Source organism: Acanthopagrus latus, chromosome 13, assembly GCF_904848185.1.
Source record: "Acanthopagrus latus isolate v.2019 chromosome 13, fAcaLat1.1, whole genome shotgun sequence".
NCBI lineage: Eukaryota > Metazoa > Chordata > Actinopteri > Spariformes > Sparidae > Acanthopagrus > Acanthopagrus latus.
Window position 1 is genome coordinate 13,448,675 of NC_051051.1, and position 24,767 is coordinate 13,473,441.

General features: G+C 43.8%; 1 protein-coding gene and 1 long non-coding RNA gene across 4 annotated transcripts in view; one reads left to right on the forward strand and one right to left on the reverse strand.

Moving 5' to 3' along the window:
• spns2 (spinster homolog 2 (Drosophila)) overlaps positions 1 to 9,255 on the forward strand; it is a 65,125-nt gene extending 55,870 nt beyond the window's left edge. Inside the window, exons 11-13 of one of the 2 annotated variants that reach the window (XM_037119052.1) lie at positions 877 to 1,040; positions 3,644 to 3,680; positions 8,239 to 9,255. In XM_037119052.1, coding sequence (XP_036974947.1) covers positions 877 to 1,040; positions 3,644 to 3,680; positions 8,239 to 8,253 — 216 coding nt within the window. In that variant the 3' untranslated portion in view covers positions 8,254 to 9,255. Of the gene's footprint in view, positions 1 to 876; positions 1,041 to 3,643; positions 3,691 to 8,238 lie in introns of both variants that reach the window. The other variant, XM_037119053.1, reaches the window with a different exon arrangement.
• On the reverse strand, positions 879 to 23,276 carry LOC119031003. Of its 2 annotated transcripts, none has more exons than XR_005078487.1 (3): positions 23,045 to 23,276; positions 22,197 to 22,394; positions 879 to 1,011 (listed from the first exon to the last, which is right to left on the reverse strand). It is a non-coding gene; the product is annotated as an uncharacterized LOC119031003 (long non-coding RNA). The 2 variants fall into 2 exon arrangements; XR_005078488.1 differs by lacking the exon at positions 879 to 1,011 and adding an exon at positions 13,308 to 13,543.
• Positions 23,277 to 24,767: the final 1,491 nt, after the last annotated feature.

The following is a 24,767-nucleotide window of genomic DNA, read 5'->3' on the forward strand; positions in this document are numbered from 1 at the left end:
TGTGCAAGTTGCAGGCAATTTGCTGTACCTGACGAAACAGCTCTGCACCAGCCACACGCAAACACACACACACACACACACACAGCAGATGGACGCACGCCAGAATTCAGTCACACATGTGTGTTTTATTCATTTTCCTCCAGCGTCCTCTCTCTTTTCTCACGATGCGCATGTGCATGTACCTCTGACATCCTCCTGTCAGCAGTTCTCCGGCTCAAGAGAGTCTAATTCTGCTGACGCTAACGCGGAATCGATGTGCTTCTTCCGGGTTGACCTATGACCGCTCAGACTCTTCGCTCGCGCACGCACGAGGAGCCCCCATCTTGTTACTGCTGCGCCCGCATCCGCACCGTGTGCTAAAAAGCAACCGGCGGCGGCCTCCCCTCAGTCACGATTGTCAGTGCAGCAGTCTGCGCTCGTTTGAGAGCTGCCTCATGAGTGACAACTGGCAGGCAGGAGCGCTCCCCTCACACCCACTGTTCTCCAGCTGCTGTTTTCCTCAGCGCCGCGCATGACAGACTGAGCGCCAGCGCCACTCAAGCCCTCGACGACAATACGAGATATTAGCTGTGAAATCCCGCCTCGCTTTAAACAAACGCAGGGAGTCCAACATCAAGCTGTGTGTCAGTTTTATTTATTTATTTTTTTTTATCTGTTGCTATGATGAAACATGCAGGACTCAGTCTGGCAGAGCGTTCGGTGCGAGCATGTGAACGGTGTCACGTTGTGTGTCAGAGCATGATGGGATATTTTTAAGAACTTTCCCTGGATGATTAGTTTGAATAAAATTTCTCCTCTCTTTTGTCTCTGTGTGGTGGTTTTGGTGTGTGTGTGTGTGTGTGTTTGTCATTGTGTGCTGGCGCGCCTGGTTTACAGATCTCCGACGCCCTTCAGCAGAGCTACGCCAAGTCAGCGCTGTGGCGGTTCCTCAGTCTGGGCTATGCCCTCATGCTCTGTCCCTTTATCATCGTCCTGGGGGGCATGTTTTTCCTGGCCACTGCCCTGTTTTTCCTGGATGACAGGGAGAAGGCCGAGAAACAGTAAGTGACTCAGACATTGTTTGAGCAACTCATCATTATTTCATTTATTATTTAGTCGTTTATTCTTTAAATATTTAAAACTTGCTGGAGATGTCCTCCACTGACTCCAACAAATCCAAACACACCACCTCAGAAGAAGTTGCGATAATATTGCTTTTAATCTGAGTGCCTCACTTACAGACACACAAAAGTATGCGACTTCATCTCGACAGCGCTATGCTATTTAACCCCGATGCTGGGGTTTGACGTCTGTCAGGGACAAGCTGCCCCAGTGATGCCAACAATGGTGCCAGCCCTGCAAGACTCTGAGGGCCTTGAGCCAACAGAAAGTCCCAGTCAGCTAAAAGTGCTCCAGAGCTGACACAAGCTGTTCTAGCCATCAATTTGTTAAAGTGTGCTTACTTAGACTTTTACCAGCTACCGCCCTCTCATTCATGCATTCATATTTTCCTCTGTCAAACACCAAAGACGTGAACCCAGCGGGCACGGGAGCCGGTCATGGCCTTAAAAGGCTAAAACAAACACACTCATCCTCTTTCGGAGGGGTGAGACACGACTTCTTGTTTCTTCTCGACTATTTTTTCCGACTTTTTTTTTTTTTTTTTTTATCACGTTGACTTACTCCCCTGGTGCCAGCGCTCTCAGAAATGACTTCCTTCCTGTTGAAGATGAGGAAGGTTTTTAGACAGGATGGCAGTCTGATGTCTGACGTCTGTCTGCAGCCGCCTTTTCTTCACCCTGTGGAGTTGGTCTTTCCCACGCCAAAAACTCCCTCAGAGAGAGAAGTGAGCAAGGTTTAGCGAATGATTTTATATTCACTTTAGTGGGGGGGGGGAAGTGAACATTTGCAAAGGAAATGTAGAAAATGTCGACTTTACGTTTCAGTGGATTTACTACATTTTTTTAATCCCGGGGTCAAGCTGCCATCCAGGCTGTAAATGCCTCCTCTGAGTAATGTTAATATATAGTTTCAAAGGGGTCCTTGCAAAGGCTCCTCTAAGCCGCGCTGTGGCTTCTGTTGGGTATGGTCCAGGAACGAAAAAGGAATGAAATGCGGAACAATGACTTCAAGAAAAAGTCACACTCTTGCTGCTGTGGCCAGGAAATAGACACCAGTTTGTGGTCCAGTGTGTGGTTCTAGTTATCTGACCACATTATGGCACAGTGTGGGCAGATGGCACATGTTCACTCAAACTATATCTAACCGCAGCCCCTTTAACTTTCACACCACACGCTGTAAGGCAAAGCTAATAGAGCAACAGATGGAATTCATAATGTCTCAAATAGGAAACAGAGACACTCAGAGGCACTGGGAGGTTGTTCCTGTGTGTCCTTTTGCACAAATACAGTCCTCAATACAGATGGACTGCTATTTTACACTACTACATTTGAAAGCTCAGAGTATTTAAACTTGTGTAACCATTTTGCAAGCAATATTATTAATCATCGATCAATCCTAAACTTTTACGGCAACAACTTTTGGGTTGCCAGGTTTAGACAGATCCCCATTAGCTTTTGATGCTTTAAAAAGGTGTCATAGGTAACTAAATATGGCTGAATTCCATCTCCCCTAGTATATATGAATGATGATGTTTGTTAATCTATATTGAATGTAACATGTATTATTATCCTGCTTTTATTGAACATACTTCCATCTACTGAGAACTGTCGGAGTAGATTCAGCTTCTCCTCGTTCGCTTTAACAGTCCTTGAACGCCTCACCCACTGATGAGTTAATCATACACCGACCTGTAAGATTACATTCAGATATATATGTATATACAGCAAACACAGAGAGCTATGCGTACATTGCATACCTCACATTGTATACCAAAGGCCTCTATAGAAGTCGACAGGTTTGTACTAAATGTCCCAACGATTGAAAAGCTCAAACTTAAACAGCAGCGGTTCTTATGTAACAGGCTGCAAACAGCACCTCAGGGACCCAGATGACAGCATCCACAACTTCGTACAACTGGAGTTGTTTCATGACTGCGATATTTATAGATTCCATTCATGCTATAAAGCCCCCAATTTAAAATTTCTCTGTGACTTCACAGAGTGCCTTGCTGCTGTTTTTTCTTTCTTTTTTTTTTTCTCCCCCTTTTGAGCGTGTCCTCAGATACACAGAGCTATTTATAAAAAAAAAAAAAAAAAAAAAGAAAAAAGCGCGGAGCCGAACGAGTTACTCACTGGAGCGCGCCTTTCTATTTCCAGCTTTAAAGAGCGCTTTATTATTTCTAGGTTGTTCGCTTTTTTTGGCAGCTGGGTTGCCATTTATAGCTCAGGTTCAGTGCGTGTTCCCCCTCTCTCCACACATTCACTTAATCCACATTCACACTTAGTGAGGTATGAGAGCAGAACTGTCTCATCTTCCATGCCACTGCGCCTTAGTGCAGATACAGCGCGGGTCAGGGAAGGCCGAGCCCTGTGGCCTGGAGGACCAGAGACAGTGATGACTGAAAGACAGCTAGCGTGTGCTCAGCGAGCTGGTTGGAATATCATTTGGGGGGGAGAAAAGTGAACAATAAATGTGATGTGAGAAGATCTGCTTGAAAGTTTTTGCGCACCCTTTTTTTTTAAATCAGTTCCTCTCTCCTCAGGTTGAGCCAGCTGACACGGCCGCCCTCTTCAGTCAAGGTATGATCAGGTAAATTGCCTTTTTCTCCTAAAAGACGCTTTATTGCTTTTCACATCAGCAGTTCTGCGAGCGGTTAAAGGGGGTTGATAACAAAGAGACAGTCTCGGGACATTAACATTTATAGGGCTCGCTTCTCATTACCCGGCTGGCATCATGGAGCGCTCCTCTCGTTAGGAGGCGCGGAGATCTAAAAACAAGATTTTTCATCCGGATTTAAAAGTCACTTTGGACCCGAGGACATCCAAAACTTCATGACAGCGTAAACGAAGGAGGGGATACTTGGGACGATACGCAAATGATTCATCTACGATACATTTCCCGTCCTATTGTATTAAGAGAGGGGGCCCACGCATTCCTGGAGTGGTGGTGGCCATGTGAAATTTAGGGCATTTTATCAAGACCTAAGCTGACTTCCTGCCTTTATCAGACTCAGACACATGGCGCAAAAAAAAAAAAAGAAAAAAAAAAAAGCCTCTATAATTATTAACTGAGCAAAGAAAAGAGACAATAATTGGCAGCCCACCAGCCAACTCTGCACTGCAGGACAATGGGGAGCTACTTGTGTTGCCGGTAAAGAATAACAAGATTAAACTCTGACTCACTGATTAGACGGACAAGGAATCTGCTGTGGCTTATTTGTAAAGGTTATCATATTCTGCCAAAAGGCCAAGGTTTTACCCCGTCATATCATCACCCCGTCTGGGTTCATTTGTCCTGTAAGCATCTGTCAAAATACTGTACAGCATGTAAACACGGTGCGAAAAAAAATGGCCCCCAACGTGTGCGCTGAACGTGTGCGTGATGAAAATAAAAAACGCAACCCTCATTTCTTGCTTGTCGAGGAACAAAACACGTCAGCAAAGGTTTGATCATCAGCTCCCCCGATGAGTGCTCCTATTTGAATCTTTCATGATTAAACTGCACCGACTTGTGAGCGCCAGGTAGTGGAGTTGTGAACGGATCTCTTGCAGGGTGGTTAGAGTTCAGTTCAGGCAGCAGTGCGATCTGCCGGTTGCAGTTCCCTGCAGTATTTGAAGGGAACAGTCGATTTTGGTGGAAAACCGTATGAAGGTGTAAACTCCTTCAGGCGGAAGACATCCTGTCTTCCCATTAACACTGACTGTTTCCCCCCTGTTGACTGTTTTGTCAAGCCTATTTATGTGTCTAGATTTATTTTACCTCAGAGACAACCTTTAGTGTCCATTCCTTTTTGCTGCGCAATAAAATATGTACTTGTCAGTGCATCCTGTATAGTTAGTTATGACCATTGTAAAAAAAGAAAAGTTCCTCCTTTGTGCATTCAAGGCCGCTTTGGCATCGGACATTTGAGCATCGGCTGATTAAAAGCATTTCGGTCATGGTTCAAGGTCCAGGTTTATCGTTTCATTGTGCAATGCTGTATTGTATACCATATGTAATCAGACAATAAAATGCAGTTGTAACATCTCATTAATATTTCCTATCCAAAACTACAAAGTGCCCCTTAAAGGTATTGTTTTTTCTGCTTTTTTTTGGATTTCTGTTGGGTTCAGTTAAGGCAGCAAAACTACTTTGTTCTGGAAAAGATGGTTTGGGTTAAAATAGACCCTTCACAGCATTAGCTATGAGTCATAAAGGGTCATCCTTTTCCCATCTGCCTATTTTACTCTGGTTCTGGTTGGAAAGGATAATGGAGCAGCAAAAATTATAATGTTCCCGGAAAATTACCAACGCGGCAATATCAGACCGTGCTTAGAGACGCTCCGTGCAACAGATTTAAGGTAAATGACATAGAAATAAAAGAATATATACGAAAAAAAGTCTCTCTCTCAGAAGACACACAACAAGAAAACATGGTTGTTGCACTTGTGTTGCTATTAGATAATATTTATCTGAACTCAGCCAGATTTAAAATCTTCACCATCAGAAGTGTCTTTCAGTGTTCCAACTCTGAGATTGTTGACACTCGCTGCCTCCTCGCATAACTTAGCGAATATAAAATAAAAAAAAAAAGAGTAATAGCATGATGGATTACCCATCACAGGCAACTTCGGAAGCTCTGAAGGTTGATTTGCATTGTGCACTGGCGAATTAGGAGGCCATAGCTGTGTCGAAGGCAGGAAATCAATCTAAAAAGTTGTGCTATGCTTTGGAAAATAGCCGGCAGGAATACCAAGTAAACACAGTTGGTAGTTAATGGGCTCCAATATGCAAAACTACCGGTATGTTCTTTTTGCTGTAATGCCATTACCATTGACAGGGTGACATTAGTATGCGCGGCTAATGACAGGTGACATGAAAGGCTCCCACGCGGCTGCCACTCGGATCGGGTTTCGGTGGCAGTTTATGCTTTCAGCCTGAGGGTTTCACCAGATCTCTGTCACACACGGCAGCTAAAGCATTTTGTCCCCGCTGTCAAACAGGGCTAATTATAGAGAACAGTGACTGGAGCTACATGAGGTTAGAGTTAAATATTCCTGTGAGCTGATCACTTCTGCTCTTAAGTGAACCACCGTGGCGCTCTGCGATCTCTTGATTGATTTTCAACATTTGTTTTGGAGTGGGGGGGGATAATCCAATCAGCGAGGAAATGTTTCCTCAGGTCCTCCCTCAGGTCTGTGTCACGGATCAATACGGTTCACAGTTCAGTTGCCCTTCCGATGACAAGCGTTCACCCTTCACACTCACTCTGGCGTGTGAACACTCTGGTGTTCCCAGAGGTCCGACACGCTAAAGCATGGGAAGACAGAGTGCGGCGGTGGTGGCGTTGTGAAAGTGCTGGGGTGGATGAAGGGGAGAATTTAGATTCTGATGAGGAGTGGAAGTGAAGGAGAGCAATTTAGTGAAGGAGAGTGAACAAACGAGGATGAAGAGAAGCAGTAATCGCCTAAGCTGTTACACATCTCGAGCCATTAATCTCCAGCGATGCAATCCCAGACGGAGATCAGATGCGCTGAGATCCAATTAACTTCCTCCGCAGGAGGAGTCGGCCTCCGCTGACTAGATTCACCCCGCGCCGCATGATAACTAGGAGGACATGCCCGAGCTGGGTGCTGTCAGAAGATCAGCGTGAGCGCTGGCACTCGTTTCTTTGAGCGATCGCAGTCCCGTGCGGAAAGGAGGGAAAGTCGCATCACGAGGGCGAAAACTCTGATTCAGTCTCTGCTCGCCGAACTTTAACTGTTCAAAGTGTTTGCACAGCTGCAGGCGCATACTTTCCTTCTTCTCTCTCTTATCACTCAACAAAAGCTCCGAATCCTCAGTCAGCAGTGTGGAGTGGGTTCATGGCAGCGACCACAGACCACACACACATATACAGACACACACACACACACAGTCACAGACACACACACTCGGATACAGAAAACCTTCAGATTTCCCTCTGTCACTGCAAGAACTCAAGGGTTTCTCTCTTTACAGTAATGTGTATTTGGACTCATTTACCGAAACACTTACAGCTTTCTCCATCCATCGGCGAGTTACAATCTATAGCAGTGTCCGCCCAGCTGAGTGCAGTTGGGATTTGCGTCCTCGCAGCCAAAAACCACTACAAGTCAGTCTGATTACAGTTTATTCTCTTGCCAGACCAATCAGACCTCCCCTTTGCTTGCGAAGCCAACAGTCTCCAGCACAGTTGTAGTGAAGCTGCGAGGAGGCAGGCCAGTGTTGCACATATCAAAGCATTCACAGCTCTTAATTATCTCTACGTCACGCTGGCATTTTAATTTCAAGTTTGGCTCATAAACAATTCGCAGAGTTTACGGCAACAATTGGCGCTAATAAAATGGTTCATCCCACAGAGGACGGGCTCCGCGGCTACAGAACCAAAACACATTGTTTCGGAGAATCCTGTAATCCTCCAGTGGAGGCTATTACACTTGTTTTTGTTTGTACAAAAGTGTGTGTGTGTGTGTGTGTGTGTGTGTGTGTGTGTGTGTGTGTGTGTGTGTGTGAGAGAGAGCAATACCCTGCCTCAGAACATCGCTCCACGAGCTCCCTGCACTAATCCTATTGTAGCAGCGGTAGCGGCTTGTGTACTGGAGCATCCAGGGCACCGTAATGACAGACACACAACAAGCAGCGGGAAGCGCGGCCATCTCTCTCATCCAATCAGAAGAGGTCACGATCGTGGCGCCGCAAACGCTTGATGGTCTTATCTCCAACTGGAGTCCAAGTTGTCTCCTCTGAAAACCTTTAGAACTGTGACTTTTCATGCGCAGACCTTGTCCTCCATTAGTCTTTGCGTACGTGCTCGGTGGCATATTTGTTTTGTAAGCTGAGAGACTGATATTAGCGTCTAATGTAAAGCCCCAATCTGCATATCAGAGAGACAGCAGCTGTGGCTTATGGCTCGCTGCTGCACAGATTTGGGGTGGGGGGGGTCCGCATTAAACAAACTGTTATGTGTTGGTATGCAGGAAAATATTTGGGTCACAGGCTGGTCGTGGTGTGTAGGCGTTATCAGGAAGGTCCCAACAGATGGCCCAGGAGCTTTCGACCTCAACATTAATTACATGAGAATGTCCTGTGGTGAGGCCAGACTCCGGGCTCACTGTTTCCTCTCTCTCTCTCTTTCAGGTGACAGCCAAATGAGAAGCAGTCTGAAGGAGCAACCAAACTCAAGAAGGATGGAAAAAAAAATGGAGGTTGAAAAAAAAAAAGCAGGGGGGCAGCTGATCTCCACTTATTTAAAAGCCACGCCCATGTCCTCTTCACCGCCGTCATCACCGCCAGCGATCATCATCATCCTCCTCTGCCTCTCGGCCCCTGCTGCTCTTCCCTTTTTTACTCGCCCGTCGGAGGCTGCTCAGAACTGGAACGAGGGCGCGTCTTGCCCCTCCTCGGAAACGCCTCCGAATCACAGGCTGGTGTTAAGGTGCACAGCGGTGCGCCGAGGCCCGCCGACAGCGACAGCTGGTGTCCTCCTCACCTCTGTCTGCGAGGATCCACTGAACCTTCCAGGGAGGAGGCGGGGTGACACCCCTCTGACTCCTGATGCCATACTACTGAATGCTGACCATGAACCTGCCCTGTCTGTCTGCCTGTCTGTCCAACAGTCTGTCTCTTATGTGTCTGTCTGTCTGTTACATTGGCTGTCAATCTGCACCAAGTGCCATAGCATCATTACATTCCTTCAGACATTTGCACTGACCGCCATCAACCCTCATGACGTCATCGCTGACTATGTTCACATGCACGCTATAATTCAATTAGTCTGATGAAGCTGTTTAGATTTGCTAGTCGGTAGACGGGGCTCCATCTCTGTTGCTCCCATTCAGATTTTCCACAATTCCTTCTGGCCCCGAGCGTTGAGGTCGGAGAAGCTAAGAAGCTGTAAAATTCAAGCTATGTGGAGCGAAGCAATGTGCAGCAGGAAAATAATTCTCAAAGTGTTTATGCCTGGTCAAAACAAACCCAAATCAGATCAGTCTGCTCATGTTTCAAGGCAGTATTAAAAACACGAGCTCCAGTGTAAACACAGTGTTTTTTTTTTTTACGAGATTGGATGCAGTGTTCTCATGATCGATCGCAGCTCTGCCGTGCATGTAAACATAGCCGCCAGCCAAGAGCCAAAAAGTGTTACTGTCTAAAGGTCAGTGAATCAGCCTTAAGAATTGGACACCCCCCATCAACAGCTGTTTCTTTTGAGCCCCCACATGTGTTTTTATTTGTAGCTTTTAGCACTTAAGTCAGCGCAGACAGTGCCAGAGAACATGACAGAGGTGAGAGGTTTCTGCACATCTTTTCACGGGAAAGTTTCTTGTGATCTCTTTTGATTTTTTGTTTTTGTTGTTGTTTCTGTTTAATGTTGGATTTGAAACTGGAGGTCGTTGCCTACGATTGTTTCGGAAGGACGATGATGCAATCGGGGCGACTTAAAGCAGACACTGGACTATATATATATATATATATATATATATATATATATATATATATATATATATATATATATATATATATATATATATATATATATATATATATATATATATATATATATATATATATATATATATATATACATACATACATACATACATACACACACACACACACACACACACACACACATATATTTTATAATTTATGATGTAAATGCTTTTTTCCCAAAAGTGATTGCTACTCTTTTTGTATTTTAAGGAGAAGCACCTGTGTTTTTTGTGTACACGAGAAGCAATAGGAACCAACCTTTTTTATCCACACTGCCTTATCAGTGAGCCGGTGGGGGCGACGCTCCCTGATTGTTGGTTTTAAATTTCTGGACACACCGCCCACACAGAGACGGAGTCGCTCTTAATGATGGATTCCAGTCCAGACAACGCCGGTTACAATAACAGGCATTGTTGAAAGAGAACCCCCCCACCCCACCCTCACAATTGTAGATATCCCATTCCATGATTAGAAGAAAGGAGCTCTGACATGAGCCGGAGTCACGGTCATCAGTGTATTTCTGAGGGGAAATCAAAATCCCCGACAGGAAGAGGAAATTCTTCAGCCCCAGGTTAGACTGATTGCGAGCTCTTATCGCTGATAACTGATAAGCGAGGAATCCCTGTTTGAAACCAGAGCAGCATATCCTCAGATGTCACTGAAGGAGCGGATAAACAGAGTCCCCTTCTGTTCTAGAGAATCACATAGAGATTTAGACAAGAAACACTATAGGAAAAAAAAGATCTCGGATCTGGTGTATCGGCTAATCGCAGCGTTGTATTTGTACCATTCCACAAGGAAAAGGAAATCAGCTATAATTGCTTGTATACACAAACATTCATTCAAAAGCTCAACTCAAAGCTAACTCGAAGGACGTCTCTTTTTGGGCGAATCAACCCGGCGAATTGAATTCCGCTGAAACCTTGAAGCCACTAATGGAGTCAAAGGTTTTCAAACTTCTGCATAAAGGGAATTTTTAAAAAAAGCACTTTGCAGACCTCCAAGAAAACACAGAAGGAGGTGGAGGAGGAGGAGGATGGATGGATGGATGGATGGATGGATGAGAGTGACCTTAGTGGAGGAATAAAGGGAGATGTCGAGGTGGTTTTCTCGTAGCATTGATGTGTGAGCGTGACTCACTGGCTGTGTGTGGGGTGCTGCTGTGTGGGCTGTGTCCTTGTTGCCACATCATTAGCTTTAGCTTCTCTCCAACTGCGTGGAGCTCTCTGAATGTGATTCTGTCCGACCTGACGTGTTTACACACCTACATCTTCTTAATGAACTAAGCTTCTTACCTTCCTTTTAACAGTTTTTTTTTTTTTTAAATGTTACCAAATGAGTTTTTTTGTTTGTTTGTTTTTTTAATTAACTACAATAGAGAAATATATAGCTATATCACGCACCAAGTTCAATATATTGTAAATGATGGCTTGGATGCAATGTATTTATTTGTTTGTTACCATAATGAAGAATAATCTATAAAGGGAAGTTTAATGTTTGAGTATACTACACTTTGTTGCGTGTCCTTGGGTTTAGAAAAATGCCTGTTTTATTCCTCCTTTTGTATCACAACGAAACAACACAGTACCTTTCTACATCACTAAGATTCACCCTATTTACTGTGATCATGAATAGGACGTGTCACACGTGTAAAAGCGAAAAAGGAGCCGCAGTGCGACGGGTTTCGAGACGGCGCATTGGTCTGATGTTTAGGGTGCGGTATCTTTGCGTTCATTTTTGTAGCTCTTGTAAACGTTTGTTTTCCTTTTTCTTCTTTTTTTTTTCAAGAACAACTGATCAAACCATTTTGCACACTTAATGTTCAGGGATTTATTTGAACCATAGCCTAGCATCAGCTTCACAGCCTCTGCCGCGGAGGTCTGTCACTTCATGCTCACAGTAAGTGCTGACATACCATCGTCATGAGAAGGGGACGTCGGCTCTGGTCAGATGGGTCACGAATTGAGTTTCACTTTGCCAAATTTAGTCGATTTAGCGCCGATCCTTTAGGAATAGAAAAGTCTGTTGTAATTCTGTGTTAATAATCACTGAAGTGATGTATTGAGAATGTGCTATTTCTTGTCATACAAGAATCATGTATAAAGAAGCCTTTTTCTGATGTTGAGCAGAAAACAGAGGTTATTTTTATTTTTAGAGCAAGTCAATACAAGAGACGTGTCAGATAAAATTAAAAAAATCAAAGGATATTATTCTAGAACTGAACTGTGATGCTCCCGTCGTGGGGTTGATAGAAAATGTACATGTCTGTAAATCAAATAAACTTATTTAATCACTTCACGCCACCGTGCTGTCTCCGTTTCATCCAAATGAATCCTAGAGTGTCTCCATAAAGAAATGATTTCTTTACTTTTGGATGATTTCATAAAGAACTTGCTTCACTTCAGAGCAAAGCTAAGTCTTGCCAGTGATATTTTGAAAGACCGAAGATGGGATTTCAGAGTTACATAAGTGAGAATGAGCCTCAGATTTAGCTTTAGCACCACATGCTGTGCTATGCCTACATGTAAGTTCCTTAATTACAAGTCAGGGATGGCTAGATTCTCCTCAAATGTTCAACATTGAGCAGGACTCTGAAATTGAATATTTTATCACAGTGTTTTCCAGTCCTATTCATTGGGGCCCACCATCCACATTCACGTTTCCCTGCACGATCATCATAACATGGACGTGAATATGACTGTATGCTCCGAATGTGAGGATTAAAACAAGTTTTTGAGAATCCTGCTGTCTCTGGTTTGTTATGAAAGAACCTTGTGTGAATTCCCAGGTCAAAGCTAAGTAGCTACTTGTAAGTCTTGCAAGATGGGGCTTTACTCTAGGAAGCACAGCTATAGCAAGATAAAAATGGTAAGGAAGGGATATCAATATGATGCACCCCTTTCTATGAGTTAAACAGAACAACAGTAACTAATCACAAGGGATGCACAATATGTAACCGACCGATAAATCACCAGCCCAGTATTAGGAAATGCATATTATCTGCTATTTCTTTTCGTATCGGTGAAATTCTAGCTGATGGAGCCGACGACATGAAGCTAAATTGCTTTCATAGACTTGACAAGGGTAGCTCTCACACACTCAGAAAGAGCTGATGCCAGTCTACACCACCAGGAGGAGGAGGAGGAGGCATGAGAAGCACTTCATTATCGCTTATCATAATCGGCTTTAAAAAAGTCCACATTGTGCATCCCTGTTACGAACCTTCACAGGGTACACTAAATTTGCAGTAAAGTCTTTCAATCCATAAAACTTTTTACATGGAAAGATATTTTGAGATGGTGGATTCTTGCCGCTTGTGGATTAATCACCATTCAGACCAACTGTCCAGTTTGGCTGACAACCACAGTGTTGACTGTTGTCAGTCGTTCCTTTGGATAGCAGCGAGCAAAACCATCTGCACCGCAGAACATTTGATAAGTGGTGTTCTTGTCTCGTGAGGTAACTCTGCATTTAAGGACTGCGCTCTGGTTTGTGTTGTTTCCTGCAGTTGAGATTTACTCAATGAAATGGGACACGTTTTTCATACTCTTGTTAAGTAATTGATATGTTCCGTAACATTTTGTGTTACCAAGTCATCTGTAGTTGTCAGGACTGAGTTCATACACTTGTTCAGCTCCCTCGCAGTGAACACAAGGATGACTCATGTTTTACATTAATACTGAGACTTTCTTTAATCAGAAACCCCCCCCAAAAAAAAACACAACATAACACCATTTTTTCCTTCCTCCTCGTCTCTGCAGGGACTTACAAAGCCTTGATTTGTATCACAGTGAGAGATGGCCGGAGTTAGTCCCTGAATGAACTACTGTATTGTTCAGGAGCAGTCAGGCAGGCCTCTGTGAGGCTCAGTTTGTAAAGTAATCCTGCAGTCCCTGGAGTGGTGTACAGACGCACTGACACATCACAGACATGACACAGGGCTCCATCCGTGCTGTGGATGCAGTGAAAGGGAAAAAAAAACATAATATTTACCTTCACAGGAAGTGAGGAAGTCCACAGCTGAAGGCCCTCTGTGTGCCCGCGTTCATTAGAAAAGGGCAGAGTTACCTAATCCTGCAGCTAACAGCACTAATGGACTTGTCTATGACAGGGCTGCACAAACACAATGAGTAAGTATACGCTGCATTTGTGACAAAAGAAGACTTGAGATGTCGTGAGGCCTTTAATTAAGAAGAGCTACATTTCTTACGGATCCTTTTACCTGACGTGCGGTCAGTTTGAGGGGGGGGAGATTACATAGGAGCCAGAGGAAGCTCAAAGTGAAGAGTTAGTGTTCCCACACTAGGACCGATACGCACCCCTAAGTCAGACGCTCCAATCTCAAAGTCAACACACCTAGTCATGCGGCGGGCAGGAAACACTGGGGTGTAGACAGGAAGAGGGGAGCCATTCTAGCAAGCGCTGGAATTTCCATTTGCACTTAAACTCACAGAGAACAAACTCTGTAGAACACGCAGGGTAAACTCAGGTTGAAAAATAGCCGCCGGTGGACGTAAGCTTCAAAATGTCAGCTTGTTTCGGGGTTTGAAAGCCGCATTGTTTGGGCCATCCATTTTTTTAATGTTACCGTGCATTTGGAGGCACAGGGGCCTGTTGTTTTGATATTTACTCGGCTCCTGAAGGATAAAGTCAGCTTCCAGGTCACATAAAAATAAAAAATAAAAAACACATCTGTAATGTTTCAGATCCAGAAAACAGAATCAAAAACATATACGCTTGGAAATGACTATTACTTTGAAATCATTTACTTGATTTGTGAAACGGACATCTTGTGAAAAACATGAAGCTCTTGAAAATTAAAAGTCCAGTATCTCAAAACATTTATAAGACAAGACACATCTAAAAAAAAAAAGGATTTATAATACAGAAATGTCGAATGTCTGAAAAGTATGTTAATTTACGCACTTAACACTTGAGTCAGGGCTCCTTTTGCATGAATTACTGCATCACTGCAGCGTGCTATGTAGGCGATCAGCCTGTGGCACTGCTGAGGTGTTTGTGGAAGCCCAGGTTGCTTTGATAGCAGCCTTCAGCTTCTCTATAGTGTTGGGTCTGCTGTCTCTCATCTTCCTCAAGAGCAGCCGACTCGCCCGACCATAGATTCTCTATGGGGTTCATATCAGGTAGCGAGTCACTGGTAGCTTCCTTGCCTGAAAATACAGCATGGAGATGCTGATTTCCCTTTCCAACAGGAGTAGTAATGAGTTTGCTACATTTCTGTCTTATAAACGCTTTTTTGATTGTGTTTTGTTGTAATATTCTTTTATTTTGAGACACTGGATTTTTGATTTTCTTTACTGCATTTGATGATACTGCGAGAGCAACGTAAACAGACGAGTGTTTTGCTGGGCCGGGCCTTCCCGTATTACTGTACGAAAACACAACTTTATGAAATTATTCAGCGACTTGGGTGAAACTGGGTCAGCGCTGGACAGATAGCTTTACTTGTAACTGCAAATGCACATACAGCTATGGACCAGGGATCTACATGGCTTCCAAAAAAAACCGACATTGGAGGCCAGTTACAGCGCCGACGTAATTTACGGAGTCTCCTGATTGATAGACACTGGTAGCTTTGTTGCTTAAGTAGTAGCCTTGAGCACCAACTGCTGCCAAATGGAGGTAGCTACCATTAGCTCTGTAAGCAGCTAATCCAGTTCATGGAGAGTCAACATCGGTGAGTCGGCGGTTAGGTGGCTGGGGTGAGGCATGATGCACATTCTGCGTTATTGGCTGCTGTCTGTTTTTACAAGACACACTATGTCAGAGGATCCAGCACCCCACTGACTGTTTCACTGGGACTTTAAACATACACGTCAAGCAACTCATGTGACTGAGAACATGTAATACAATTATCAATAGAACAAAACAGAATCATCCAGCTACACCGCACAGCATGGGGTATACAATTAAAATCCATTGTGCTGTATTTAAAAACAAAACCTGGCAGTTCAACAGGGTAGTAAATCCTTGATTCTTGCTCTGCTTTAAAGAAAACATGTACAGGCTCAAATTAAAGACCTAAAGTGGTTTCTATCTACTTCATCTCGGCAGCGTCTCATTATAAATTTAGAACACAAAAGGTTTTTGTTGTGGTGTCGACCACAATCTTACTCAATTACTTCTAAAATAACAATCTGTCGAGAAACATGACTCACACCACTCGTGAGCCGCGGATTTGTACATTAAACAACAAGTAAATCTATTTGATTTACGTGCTTCTTCCTAAAATCTGTTGTGAGCTGGAACAAGGGATTTCCGACTGACGTAACGGCTGCAGCGCTCTCTGTAGGAATGTCTGGGTTTGCTGAGTACTTCGCAAAAAGCTTTGGTTGCAGGCAGAGACACTCGTGTAATTAGACTGACCGGATGATTAATGTGAAGTTACCAGCGCAGTACAAATAGAGGTCGGGGTAAAGAAAAGGAGACGTGATAATCTGTCTCAAACTGGAAAAAAGAAAAAAAAAAAAGGCTGTCTGTGAAGGAACACATGAAAAAGAAGACTGTGCAGCCTGCAGCATCACACCTCCACTGTGAATCTCTCACCTCTCTCTGCAGACACCCACTTTTTCCAACCTGCCTCACACTGGAGAAACACAGTAACCTCCACCAAAGCAAGTGCTGTGGAGAAAAATCATAGAAGCCTCCGACTGCACCTGGTGAGACGTTCCCAGACTCATCGGATGTGAAATAACGTCACGTGCGTGTGAATGTGAGACCTGGGATCTGTTTTCTCACCGGCCGATCCAACAAACCGAGAGTTTTAGCGTCATTTCAGAGTCACGGCGCATTATTATGTATTCTACAGAAATGAAACACGGATGAAACATTGATGAAATGAGCACTGACTTCGGTACACACTGCACCGCGTGAAGACAGAGATGAGCACTGACAAAGCAAGTCATCCACTGGCCCATGTAGCACATATTTCTTTCCACCAAACAGGATTGAACATGAGGGATTCAAAAGGAGAAACAGGGAGGAGAAGAGAAGAGAAAAACAACAAATGACTCTAAAGGCTGTTAGTGCAATTGAGGGGAAAAGATAAAAATAGACCGTTGCTTCATTAGAGGTTTACTTGAGGCGGGGACGTGCTCAAGTTCTCAACCACTGTCATTACAAAGAGACATAATGAACACCCTTCAGATCACACTGATGGAAATCATTAAAAAAACACATTTTTTTATTCTTTCTTACATTATGTAGTTTTTTTCCTAAATAGGATCAAATAATGATACTTTTTCTTTTTACAGAATTACACATGAAGACAAGGTGATGCAGCTTGCTCAGCGGAAGCTCAAACTCAAAGTGCTCTGTAAACATATGTATAATATTCCCTTTTTATGTAACAATTTGCTGCTTTGCTGATCAAATGACGTTTTTTCCTTGACTACTTATACAAAGTAGGTGCTGCACACTGAACTAATAATAACAAACAAATAGCTGAAATGAGCAAAAAAAAAATACTACTAACAGATGCGGGGAACAATTTATTTTCATATCCTTTATGAAATTTAGGCCACAGTCAAAAGAAGGGAATGAAGTAACTAACTACAGCTCCTCAAATTACTGTGTTTGTCATTTTTAAGGGTAATCTTTTCCGCGCTGTACATTTACTCGTACTTGCATTTCACCATCTAATTAACCCAGTTGCGTTTACTTTAAAATCACAACTGAGCACCAAGTATAATTTGAATTAATATCTAAACCTTTCCTTAGTATTTTTGTAGCCAATAGGGTTTTACGATGACAAACGAGCCAATGATAACCCTGATATATGGACAAAAACACAAAACGCCACAGAAGACCCCTTTTTAATATCTGTAGTTTGATTTGTAATTGAGTAATATTGTAGTGAAGTAAGTGTACTTGTGTATTTGCGTGCAGATTTTCAGTGCTCTTTCCACCACAGGTCCAAAGTGTCTTCTCACAAGACTGCCCTGCATTCAGCTTCCAATCTGAACGGATGGTGAGTCATCATGTCCAGCTCTTTTAGCACATCCATTTTTAAAAACCCCGACAGAAACTTGCTCCACTGCTTGTTTGACAAACGTTACATGATGTTGTGAGTCACTGTGATTCGGAAAAACCGCAAAATGCACTGCACAAAATGCTGTCGTGATCCATTTCAGAGATGTTGCGGTACTCCACAGGATGAGAGAGCCATTTGACCTGCCGGTGACGCGAGACGGATAAAAATGGGGGGGATTACCGAGGTGAGAGCTCATTCTCTGCGCAACACGGATCTCGTTTCCGGATTCAATGCCAATCCATCTGAGGGAACTCGGTCAGGACGGAAGTGGTGGACAAACCAATCGACCAGCTAACAGTGCCTTTGGTGAAAAGCCCCAGAAATTAAAAAAAGGATACTTTCACATCGCTCAAACAACTAAATAGTGAGGTCAGCTATTCAGCAGATGTCCAAGAACTGATCCTTGAGGCACACCGTATATTATCTTTGTAGACGACAAGACAAAATAATCAACAAACACAAGATGCTCCTGACATGCCTGCTTGTGTTTTAGACAGGAAACCAGGATGATATACACCAACTGGTAAAATAATGAGGAGGCCGATACATCAGCGGCTATTTCGAGGAGAAAATGTACAAAAATAATTGACATCCACACATTCATTGTACGGCATAGGTGCCACATTGGTTGGATGTCAAACAGCTGAGAGGTTTTTCTTCCCGCTTTTCCTCGCTCATCGTCGGAGCATCACGTCTTCTCGTTTGTGAACGGGCGGTCAGGCCCGAGGAGCCAGCTAACCTTCAGCTGTCAAGAGTCCGCATTAATGGGTGGCTCTGCACGCGTTACAGTGTCATTAAAGAGGCCGACACATGTTCCGGGGGAAGGCATGAGATGTGCTCCTCGTCTTTGCTGTCTGCCCGTGTGGAATGAATAAAGAGATGTGCTTCATGGTGGGTTGAGCAATGTCAATGAGGGAACCAACGCGGAGCGACCCGAGAAGACATGAATGGCAAGCAAACGGTCGTCGGAGCCGCCGCGGCAGAGGACGTCATTACCCAGCAGCCACTTCTAATGATCGCTCCTCGCCTCCCGTCGGGCCCCGGAGCAGTATGGCTTCAGTTCGAGCTGTGTCAGCAAGGTCTACAACGCGACGAGGGATTAATTTGATTTGCATGCTCGCTAACGAGGATGTAATGCTAATTGACAGTGGAATAGTGTTACCGCAACTGCGCTTGTTACGTGCCGCGGCGGGGTCAGCGTCTCGGGCGCAGCAAGTGTGGAGTTATGAACACCAGAGTTCTGTGAATTAAACATGAGCTTATGCTCGACTTGGCAAAGAGTGAATGATGTTGGTTGGCTTCGGATGCTGTTTTTAGCTCACACGATTCTATATTTAGAACTAGCGTTTCCACTGTAGCATAAACTGTCTCTGGGGGGAAAAAAACAAAACAAAACAAAAACATCCACGGGCTATTTATGCACACGCCATCCATTTGTGCCACACGCGAAGCCCAAGGCGGGGGGGGGGGGAGGTCTTTGTGAATGACTGTGAGGCAATGAATGGCGAACGTCTCGGTGTGAATGGAGGCAGATGAGCGGATCACACGCTACGCATGGAGTGTTGCCCCACGAATGGCCGTCTCTCTCAGGGTTACGCAGGTGTGTGCAGCCAAGGGCCCACAAAAATACACTGAAGCAGACTCATAGATCAAACAGCCCACAACAACGAGTACACACACAGAATTCTAAATGCACACAGGCAAGCACTCTTACAAGAGCACAAGATATCAAGAGGACTCGTTTCAGCATTTCTGGTTGTTAAATATAGATAGGTAAAAAAAAAAAAAAAAAAAAGAAAGAAAAGAATAATTCAGGATATTCCATTATTTCTTTGCTGTGTAATTAAAAGTGCTTCAATCCGGGAGTACATCACGCGTACAGCTAATATTGCACCTCCCTGGGTGATTAAGTGTTCTGCAACTGGGCTGAATCAGTTATGCTCTGATACTTCGGAGCTTAGCAGATCTGTATATCTACAGCGCACAAAGTCCCACTGCTCGAACCACTGAATCATCGCAGCAAAAGCTCTCCGTGCCTGAACAGAGGAGTCAGACGAGCATCAGTCCCACGTGTCCACGACCACCCTCGGTGTTTTCTCCAGTACAACTTACTGAGCCTTTTTCAGCCAAACTAGCGGCTCTGGCTCCCGGTGATGTCAGTGCTGGTTTGGCATTCGAATCCGCCACAAGCTGAAATATCAAAACAACTATTGGACGCAGTGCCATTGAATTTGCCTCAGAGAGCAGACACGCTTGTCCTGGTGTGGATGAAATGGTGACGGCTTTGGCGACATGTGAAGTTTTCATTCGCCGCCATCATCGGGTCAAAATGAAAATGTCTGCTACTTTGTGCGCAGTATACTTATTAGCAAACATTAGCAGGCTGACATGAGTAAACATGGTAATTGTTATACCTGCACAAATCAGAGTTATAGCAATTTCCTTTCAGCATGTTAGCATCCTGATATCAGTATGACACTGTACCTAATCACAGTATGATACTGCTTTTCCACCAAATTAGGTCTTGAACTGGTTTCGTTTCATGGTGCCTTGAATCTTGTCGGTGTCCAGTGGTGAATCAACCCACACTTCTACCAGTGTTGAGCAGAAACCACTGTAACGAAGGATGCTTCATCAATGTGGGCCAAGAAAGAGCCCCTCAAAGAACCACCACACAGGATTTCTTCAGAGCATTTTGACCTTAAATTGTATTGGCTTGGTCGAAAAGTTGGCTCCCAGCTGGAACCAATAAATGGCTTAGGTTAGGTTTTCCTTGACCAAAAGCACAAACCCAAGTGGGTATGTCATATTCAGCAGGTTATTACGCAATATGCAATTCCCCTCATTGATTAGAATGGCTGAGCTCAAAACTGGCTAAAAAAAAAAAAACAGACTGGTTCACTTGAAACAAGAATCAAAGCTAATTTGGTGGAAAAAGCAGCAACTCTGACTCTGACTCAGTGAAAATGTGAAGTACCACAATATTTTTATGGAGCAATGTCATGCAGTGTTTCTCAGCTCTGGTCTTAGTGGCCCGCCACCCTGCATGTTTTACAAAGTTTCCATGCTCTGACACATCAGATTCCAATGATGATCATCAAGCTCTGCTGAATCCTGATGACGACCCATTCATTTGAATCAGGTGTGCTGGAGCAGGGAAACATCTAAAACATGCAGCACAGAGGGCTTAGGAACTAGTATGTGGAAACAAATCATACAGATGAACTGTCTCCGTTTTGGAAATGAATCCATGACTTATTTTGAAAAAAAAAAAAAAAAAAAAAGGACCTCTGTCATAAAGGAGTGAAGCATCACGCAGCAAAATAATCCTGGACCGGTATTTTTATGGTCCTCTATTTTTAGTTCCTTTGTCATTACCTGAATAAAGTCTTAGACTATCTATCTGACCCTTGGCGTCTATTTAAAATAGCTACAAATCTAAAACTTTGTTGTTGTTGACTTTGACAGCCAAGTCGGACAAAAGCGATAAGAGCGTTGCCGTCCCCCGTTCTAAAAGTTGAAGTCTGTTCACATCAGCAAGTGCAACATTCTCCAGCGATGTCATGTCTTCAAAATGATCAGACACCAGCGAGATCTAGCTCGGTAGCAAGGCCGACATCAAATGTGAAGTTATAAGCCCGGCTGCTCTGCTGCTGTCTGGTAATACAGACGTTTCCATTGCCACACCACCAAACTACAGAGCAGCTTCTCTCCTCTAGCTGTGAAACTCCTCAATTCCTCCTCCGCACTCCACATTGCAATAATTGTAATTTTTTTTTTTTTTGGAATCCAACCCTGTGGCAGGCATTAAGAACAACCATAGCCCATCTTTTTTTTTTTAAATTATCGATAGTCTCATTTTGAAAGTCATACGTTAAATTGAGACTGCCTCACAACCAGTTTAAAAAGTTCCTTGTCGTACATTAAAGTCAGAAATTATCCCGACATTACTCTTGGCAAACCCTTAATTGAACCAAAAATGATTTGCACCAGCGAGGCTTCTTTTCATGCTTCGCTCTCTCCTCTCAATTTCCCTCACCTCTCACACATCCGGAGGAATGGGAGCGGGGAGCTGTTAACCACAAATGAATGAATGTCATTGAGGGAGCGCTCTGAAACGGGTGATAAATTGGGTCGATGGATTATTCATGACGGCAGGTGACCTGCCGCAGCCACTGCATGCTCTCAGACAATGATGTAGGAACTGGATGCATGTTGCGCCTCAGACTTTCAGATCAGTCCCCCGTATTCACTTGTGCCGCAAAACGGATTATAGTGTCAAAACTACTGGATCAAGCTGGAGTGACGGGGGGGGGACTGAGGCAGCCCAAACCCATCATTTATTTCAACATTTAATGCTACTATTGATATCATGTATTCAAACTCAATTTTTTTTTTTTTCTGTTCAAATGATCCTTGAATTTGCTTTGTGTGAAATCTGATGCAGCATGAATACTTTGCGTCACCTAACCCTGTGTTTCTGACGTGAAAAGAACATATACATTCGGTACCATATGTGAGAGCGCATACAGTACAGTGCATTTCCACTGACCTCTTTCTCCGACTTCACCACAGGAGTCACGAGCGCGGCCCTTTCACATATGGCAGCGGGAGGAGAGAGGGTGAAGATTTATTTTTTCTCGGAAAACCCCAGGAAACGGACTTGAGTCCTACGCGCTCGCAGGCACCGCATTCCAAATGGTGCTTGCATCCTTCGATGTATTTGAGGAACGCGACGTCAGAGAGGAGACTGCGTAGAGACAGACACAAAAATAAACATGGGATGGTGGAGGAGCGTAGGAAATATGCTGAAGGGGTTTGTACCAGATGAGTATGTACCATCTGTAAGGTGTAGTAATTGTGTTGATGGGTCTTTTCTCGTTGAAAGCCAACTGGGCTTTCTGGCCCTGACCCGCACTTTAAGATGTCCGCTTATGCAGAAGCACCAAATAGGAGGCGCGTGAGTCAGGTGTAGAGTCGAGAGTTGCAAAGACAACTGCAGGACGCGGAGTTTATTCAATCGTGTGGTATTTAATAGCAATGAGACACTGACAGAAATGTTCCCAGGCTGCCAAAGAAGGGGTTTATATATGCAACTAAACTAAATCTCACTGACGGATTTCATTATTCTAAAGCCAATACACTGTGTCATCAAAAGTGACCTCATAATCATACATTTAAGAAAAAAAAAGAAAAAAAAATGTCTCTTGCCAGACATTCCTACACGTCCAAATGAAAAACACACCGCTACCTTGAGTAAACTTATGGATTTCTCAGGGTTTGGACCTTGCTGGGAACATTTGGGATAACGTATGTACAAAACTCAACAGGACGAAGGTGCAGTTGTGGTTTCAGACAAGTTCATGCAGAATTTCTACGCACAAGACCAAAAGGACTCACCGTGATCAGATCCAGGTTGACGGGGCGATCGCATGTGTCAGTCCCAACTTGAGCTGTAAATAACTCAAATCAATTGAACTGGTCAACAAGTCAATGCACTTCATGGGTGATGGAATTGATTTTTGATACGGATACATTAAGCTAATGGCATTCATAGCGAAAGCCTCGTTGGACTATGAGAATGTCCAGCGACCTCTGACACAGTCGATGGAGTGGAAAGCTTTTTTTCCTGCCTGTCAGCGTGACCCAGGTGGAAATCATCAAAAATCATCAGTCGTGGGTGGGTGGGTCGTTGAGTGGTGTGATTGAAAGGTCATTCTCTGACGTCTGCGTTTCCTCTAGAACCAAATTAACCAGCCTCCGCTTCAAGAGATGGAAGCGTGGCGCTGTGAGACGGGGACATTTTTGGAGGACGCTAGCATGGCCTTCCTGTGGTGGAGAAAGGGCATCCAAATCTGTGCAGCAGGCAAAATGCCACAACATGTTAGCATGCCGTGCAGCCTCATAGCCTGTGGACAGTGTGTGTGTGTATGTGTGTGTGGACAAAGAGAGGGAACCAATCCAAGAAAACCTGCTCGCACCCAGAGGCCCTGACCTGAATGTGATCTGTAAACACTGGACACTGGAAAAAGGAGACGTCTTCGGTTTAAGTTTAATCCGTCTGACGTTTAAAAACACAGAGGCTGCTGCAGTTCTGCTCAAAGGAGGGTTCTGCCTCCAGTCTCCAAAATCTGATTACAATATTGACATTCTAAGAAAGATTAAATAAACTGAGAGTCACGGACAGAAAACGGGTTTATCCCAATAGGAAAAGGTAGCAGCGTGCACAGCTTGTTTTACATCCAAACAACTGAACAATCCTGAAGTCTAGCCCAGCTCTTATCCGGCGGGTGAATCCATCAGATGTGGAGGTAGGCAGCAGCGTCGTGGGACCGAGGTGGGATTTATGGGATGCAGGCAGCAGGGTAATCCGCGCCGGGGCTCTCTCCCACCAGCACTAAACATTAAATATTCATTTCCACATAGGAGACGGTCTGCGCCCTGCTCATACTATATGCAGGTAAATTGATTGATCTGCTCTAATTGGTCGAGTGAGAGATGAAGCTCCTTGGTAGAGGGATGCGGGTGATGTTCATGACTGGGAGTACAGGCTCGGTTATTTTAAAAATTACAGAAATAAGTGTGATTGATTGAAAGGCGATTTCATGAAGTGTCAGCCAGCCAATATGAAATACTCTTCGTCATTCAACACAGGGGTTTTAGAATAAATTATATTTAGCAACCAATGAAATGCCCAATCTCCATCATATAGACCTTATCTTATTGGATACATCTTGTTTACCTAAAGATATATGTACATGACCATGATCATTTTTGTTTTTAATCTGTGATTTATATATGATATCTTAATATTCGTTTCACATTCCAATTCCAGTGTCTGAATATTGTTAATAATTAAAAGTTTGCATTACACTTAAAGGGGTGTACCGGCATTATTATGCAATCACATTATCTAATAGTCTAACTAATAATCTAACTAGCCATTTGTGTGACAACATATCACCGAACATAAGCAGTTATGGTTGCAGGCCTAATTGCGAGGCCGCTTTTAGTGTTAAAACTGGAATTCGTTGACATTTTCGGATGAATTAAACCTAAAATGGAAAAAAAAAAAAACCTCCACAAACATGGTTGTGAGGATGGGATCCGCAACACTAATTAT